Source organism: Cygnus olor, chromosome Z (assembly GCF_009769625.2).
Source record: "Cygnus olor isolate bCygOlo1 chromosome Z, bCygOlo1.pri.v2, whole genome shotgun sequence".
Taxonomy (NCBI): Eukaryota; Metazoa; Chordata; class Aves; order Anseriformes; family Anatidae; genus Cygnus; species Cygnus olor.
In genome coordinates, this window is record NC_049198.1 from 81,172,861 (window position 1) to 81,179,526 (window position 6,666).

The 6,666-nt window shown below is 40.5% G+C and overlaps 1 protein-coding gene across 3 annotated transcripts in view; it reads left to right on the forward strand.

The window, feature by feature from the left end:
• ZCCHC7 (zinc finger CCHC-type containing 7) overlaps positions 1–5,220 on the forward strand; it is a 116,376-nt gene extending 111,156 nt beyond the window's left edge. For all 3 annotated transcript variants that reach the window (XM_040540841.1, XM_040540840.1, XM_040540842.1), the window contains 2 exons: positions 3,236–3,353; positions 3,794–5,220. In XM_040540841.1, coding sequence (XP_040396775.1) covers positions 3,236–3,353; positions 3,794–4,242 — 567 coding nt within the window. In that variant the 3' untranslated portion in view covers positions 4,243–5,220. The remainder of the gene's footprint in view (positions 1–3,235; positions 3,354–3,793) is intronic.
• The last annotated feature ends 1,446 nt before the right edge of the window (positions 5,221–6,666 follow it).

Genomic DNA, 6,666 nt, shown 5'->3' on the forward strand with positions numbered 1-6,666 from the left:
ATTTTAGGAATTTTCCATTTGCCTGCTTTTGAGGGACCTTAATTTGTAGCTGAATTGAACTTAATGTCAATCTTCTGTAAGGTACGAAACATGGTGGAGATGGACATTATGAGCAGTAAAAAATGGAGATGTGCTGCATCTTCTAGGATTGGTTCCTAATGTATATCACCTTTGCTTAGCCTCCCATCATGATAAGTGTAGCTTTGCACCTGCAAATATCTGAAACAAAAATTAGTTATTTTTATGGAATAAGTCCAGCAAACACAAATATTCCAGAAAATTAGTGTTACTTCCTCTTTGAGTGATATGAGGCCATCATGTACATTATGGTTGTGTCCCCGTTCTCAGAGATGGCTTGGAAGAGCCAGGAAATAAGCAGCTCTTGCAATCCAAGCTAGGTAAGAAATGTGTCAGCAGCCTGACATTACCTGTGAGCACTGCAAGCACTACAGGCACTACCTTGGCTATGGTCTGTGAGTACAAATCTTCAACCTCAGGTGCAAGGTGTTTCCTTAAGACATGGCTACACATTTGGTGACTGTGTGAGACCTTTAGTCATACAAACTAGCTTGTATTCAAGACTTGAATCTTGAATACAACATTTTTTGAAGGATAAAACCTTTCTGAAGGACTGAAACCAGTCCTGTTAAAGAAAAACAGAACGAAGCCATTACTACTAGTATATACACTAAAATGAGCATATACAATAAAAACTGAGTTGACAGGCTTGAACAAAAAATGAGACTGATTGCTGGCAATGGGTAAGGAGTATTTCACTAAGTTCTCAAAAAATGGCATTCGAGGAAAGCAGCAATACATGGTTACAAATAAGACTGCTTTTAAAATAATTAGTAAATATGTGGGAGGAGATGATAGTCATTACTTGAATGGAAAAGGTAGAAACTGTATAAAATGAATAATGGCATAAAATGACTCACGGTCAACATTTTATGGCTATCGAAGTTTAAAGAAGATAAGGTAGTATTTTTACTAGCATACAAGGAGCAGAAGTAGCCTCAGCGATGACTGAAAATGAAGAAGTCGGTAATAACACAGAAAGGCAGAAACACTCACCAGATCTTTCAGTATGCACATAGAAAAACATCCAGGGTGCACATTGCATTATATAATGATAACCAAGTATTTGCCTTCAAATCACTAAACCTTCTTTACACAAATGGCTGAAGAAATTGGACTAGAGGGTCTGTGTGTTCATCTTTATGGTGATCCAGCTGGACAGGCAATGCATTTGAGATTTGTACCTCTCACTGGCTAAGAAAAGTGAGCTCAAAATGAGTGTCTGAATTCATGCAGTGAGAGTTAAGAGGGAAAGTAAATTAATCAGCGACAGCCTATGGCATTATTCAGGCTGCAGCAAGTTTTTAAGGCAGCAGAGTTAAGGAACTATACAGTACCTGCAGATGTGCCTTGCATTCACATCCTAATATGCCAGTCACACAGAAATTTCTCCTGCAGGTTGGTAGCAGGCTCTGCTTTCCATCCTCTATATGTTATCTCCAATGGTGAAGACCGACCCAAGAGTATTTAGCGGTACAAAGTGTATGGCAGCAGTGGCAGCTTACTTGGGAGGGAAGGATATAGCAGTGCACAGACATTGCTGAGTTGATTTTTCAGTGAGGTGAAGTAACAGAGGAAAATATGAGTTCTGATTTTGGTGGTATGTGCATTTCATTCACTAATGTATCGCTGTCAACAAATTAACAGCATAAAACAATAATGAAAAGGCTGTATTTCTGCAGCCCAAGATTTCATGCAGCATCTCAAACACTACATTTCACAGATATCACAGAAAGAAGAATAAATCTTTCCATACTCCTGTGTAAAGCTAATCTGTGTTATCTTCAGTAAGCTCCCTGGCAATGTTTAGGGATAATTTTCTTTCTTTTATTCAAGATAGACAGTTTTGTGCCCTGCCTAAAGGCCACTCTTAAGCTTCATTCACATAAAACACAGGTATTTCAAGTGTCATTTCACTGCTTTCCTTTCCTCTTAAATCTGAAGTGGTAAGTGGAGGAACTGGGAAAGGTGAGAGGGGATGTTTCTTTGCAGCACATGCTGGGTATCCACTATAGCTGAGTGGTTAAGGTGTTTAGAGTGAAATCCAGTCTGTCTTCTAGGGTATGTATATCTTAGATGGATAGCTACTGAGAACAGCCTCAGGTGACAGGTGGACTTGAACACCCTCTCCTAGGTCCCTTTCAGCCTGAATTCACAGCCTGGTAGGGCTGGAGCTTGCAGACATGGGCTCCAGCTTTGAGCTGCCTTTGCTTGTCTGCACTCATCCATGCACGTGGAGATCATCCATTGTCACTTAATCTAACGATACCTTTTTTGCAGACACCACAAAGAATAATATGATTCTTCATATAATTTCAGCCAAGCAAAGAGCAAATAAAAGCTGAGAAATATGACACACATGAAATGCATTTTTGATGTATTGTGTCTCTGAAAAGGAAAGGGGAAGACACAGGAGGACACACAGGGAAAGGGAGGGCTAGAGGTACGGTATGGTAGAAGCAGTAAACACTGGAAGGAAAGGTTATGGTGGAGGCATGGTGACTGAAAGCTCCTGAAAGTTTCTTGGGAATGTCCAGACCCAGAGTTCATTAGATTTGGGCAGTGTCCAAGAAGAAGAGACATGATACTACAAAGCACGACAGATAACAAGCATAGTCATGCAGTTCTTGCTGTGTTAAAAGGATGCCCCCATACTTTCCCCTGAAATGATACAACTTAAAAAAGCTCTCCTGCAATTAGAGGTATTTGGCTTTCAAAGAGACAAGGCATGTGGTTGTGCTATGAGACCAGAGGGAGCAATAAGAAGCAGTGAAAGCAGGTGGTGGTGGAACCTGGCCCAGCTATAGGCAGGATAGCCTTGTTCCCGAGATCTAACAGTGCATTTCCTAATTTGCCTCCTGTTTACTTCACGTTTGCCTCCTTCTAGTCCCCTGCTTTTAAAACTGCTATATATCTGTATTAATTGTGGGAAGACATGAGAATCCTTCCACTTGCTGCAAGAGGGCTACAGTTTGTCTCATGGAATGCGTGTTTGTCTTGTATGCAGGAAGGATTGTTGGAACTCTAAAAATATCAGTGTTTAAAGAATTGTTTGCCACATCCTCCATAGGTACAGACCAGCACCTGCAGAATCCAGCCCATTTCCTTTCCCATAAAACTCAGCCACATCTATAGTGATTTAAAATGTGTTTTGCAGGAGTGCTTAGAAAAGCGGATGCATGGAAGCATGTTCCCCTCTTCTCCGTTCATCCACTACTATGATGATGAGTGCGATCTCAAGAGGAGAGCAAACAGATTAAAAAGAAAGATTGCAGGTACAGCATGTTTGGGGAGATCCGTTTGGTTTTCAGTTCTTTTAAATGTTTTCTTTTGTGCTTGCTACTTTCTGAAATACTGCAGGATTATTTTTGTGATTTGGGAAAAGCTACAGGAATTTGAAAATGTAGTCTGGGGTAGTAAAAGAATTGTGACTTTATTCACCTGTGTATCACGGAAATTTATTGTGTCAAAGTAACTAGGTGAGTGTTGTCACATGGTTTAATTCTAAAAATCCACTAATATTAAAGTTGTAATAATCTAGCAGGATTAGACTGTAATTTGTTAAGATTCTTGTCTGTTGACAGAAAAAAGAAACACCATGAAAAAAATCTGTCAGAGAAAACAGGTGGTTGTACTGACTCTATACACAGAGAAAGTTCTGATGGCTTGGGCACTAGATTTTAGCTTTTCTGGAATAAGCTGATCTGTTTTACAGAACTACAAGAAGCTGGCCTTCTGCCACTACAGTCAGAGATACCATGGCAGGAAGAAAAACATGGGGGATACATCCATAAGAAAAAGAAGAAGCCTTGTAAAGAACATGGTAAACATAACAAAGATTATGAGTATCACAGAAAGACAAGGAAGTCCCAGGCAGACAAACCCAGAGCAAAGAAACACAGAAGTGATGTTGATAGGGGCCACAAGATGGAGGAAGACTTCCCTAGGGGGTATGAAAAGCAGACATCTAAGGGCAGCAAAAAACATCACAAGTCCATTTTCCAAGCACGTGGCAGCAAGACAGAGTATGCTCGGGAGTTTCTAGAAGCTGCTAAAAGGAAGAAGAAAAGGAAAAAACAGAAAGATGCTGGTCCTGATATCGATGAGAATTTATTCCTCATAAAACAGAGGAGGAAAAAGTCTAAACAGAAATCCTTCTGCTGATGAGGAAGTAGATGGGCAGCACTGCTGTTTACTAGCTCTGGCTCTGCCTGATGTTTATTTTTGTCCCTCTTTACACACCAAATTAAAATATGTCTCTGAATCTGGGTGGGCATGCCCATGTACAAGTCACACAAGAAGCATCCATCTCTGTTCCCAAAAGGGATGCTTTGTCTGTTGTGAACTGTTCACTTGATAGGGAGTTTTTAATGCTCGTGTCTGGAATGACTCACTTTTCAGCAATCCCAGGGTAGGCTGTAAATTCATTTTGTTTGCTTCTAATGGGAGGGAGTGGGAAGGAGGGAGGGTGCTCGTGCAGGGTTTGGTAGGCTTTGTTTCTTCACTGGTGAGATGTTGCTTTACCTGTCAGAGCAGGATCTGCTTCTCAGCAGTGCAGTCCCTCAGACCTGATGCTGCAGAGAGGCTTTCACATTAGGGGGAGTCAGTGCAGACACAGGGGGATACGGATGTTCTCCTCAGTCACTCAGTCCTCTCCAATGCACAGCTGAGTGCATTCTCAGTACTCCCTTCTGTGCCTCCTGGAAGGTGCTGTGAAATTATAGCCTCGCACTTTGGGACATGCCAGTCTCCACCTCACTCTGCAGTGTGATGCCATAGGTCTATCACCATCAGTGCCACAGAACTGGGTGCTGAGCACAGGTGAGGTCTGAGTGAGCTGTCATTGCTGACTAGTCAGCACAGCACGAGAAAGCAGCTGAGAAAATGGAACGGAATTTACATCTCAAATATGTCCTTGCTCCCCTTGGTGTGGAAGTTGTTTCTGCAGAAATGAGAGCAGAGCATTAAAAGTGTATTTGATTCCAGACTTAAATGAGCTAAAATTTAGTAATTTAAATTTTTTAAGACAGTTATTTTTGTACTCTGGAGTTGAACAGTTATGTTGTTAAAAGCTTTCTAACAGTAAATGTTTGATCAAATGAATAATCCAAATAAAACTTTACATGAGGGATACCCAATAAATGTTGGTTTGTTCTAGGGTGTCTTGCATTGGGAAGCAGAACTACCTAAGAAGACGGTATCTGCTTCTCTTTCTTGATGTGGAAATACATTATCCTTGACAAGAGATTTTCTGGTTTTCAATAAGATATGACCTATACGTTACTGATGTATGACCTATACTATACAATAACACCACTTTTGCTAATCAAGAGATAGTAACTAACAGCACATTTTCACAAAAGTACATGTCATGCCTTACTGCTTACTAAGAAATTGGCCTTTGGCTACTGTTGTGTTTCAAAATTGAAAGAATTTGTAACTTGTACAGATGCAAGGCTGTGTCTGAGGAGAAGACATCTGAAGGGTAACTACGCTAGAAAAAATTGGGGGCAGTCTTTCTGCCAGTGCTATTTCACACTCCTTGAATTCATCAGCTTTTTTTATGGCAAGGTCCCCACCAAGAACACTAGAATTTCAGTGGCCATATCAATTCCTCTCAGAGGTGTTTGGAGCAGACCTAAACTTACATAATACTTGGGAAGCTAATGCCCAATTTTGCCTAAGTGCATCCTTCTTGACAACTGTGATTCTGTGAACTGAAGTTTATTTTTGCTTAACTTCATCCATTACTTGATTGAAAACTTTGTTTTGTTATTTAAAAAATAAATCACATTTAGCCCTAATTTAAAAAAAATAAATAAATCCACTCCTGAAAAGACTTGCCCCTAACATTGAAACTCATCCCATCTGTTGTGTTTTGCATCCCTTTTTACTTATGAGTTCACTGTTGCATTTGAACAGAAGTCTCCAGCAGCCTTGAACTATAACAGCATGCAGACTGGTAGATAGGGAAGAAGAGTTGTTTTGGATTAAGTATTGAGGTCAACTCCAACTTTTCCAATGCGTCAATTTAATGACATGGCCAGCAAAGTCATCATGAGGTGAGTAAAAGCTCAGGAGACTGTGTCCTTGCAATTCTGTCCCTTAGCACTTCTTTGGACAGAAGTGTAGAGTATTCCCACAGGAAATTCTGCAGAAGATGGATGGCTCAGACATCAGGAGTTACCACTGTCTGGGAGTATGTAACAGGCCTGTACATCAACAGTGCCCTAAGGGTGACTGTATGACTGGTCTCAGAATATTGCGTATTACTGATTGTTCTACCTCTAGAGATAATTAGAAAACACATAAGTACAAAAACAGAGGATGGAGAACTGCCCTTAGCTGTGGTTAGGTATATTTTAGGGAATCCCCCACAATTATTTTCTCCACTGTTTTTGAAGCAAATATTCAGTAGTGTGTTTGTTTGTTTGTTGGTTGGTTGGTTGACTTGTCTTGGCTTGCTTTTGGTCTAACGTAAAAATGACTCAGTGAAATTGTGGCCTCATCATTCCATTCACTGTACAATATTGTGTCCATGCTCTGGAGGCTTTTCAGGTACACCATGAAGAACATCAAGAACAGGGA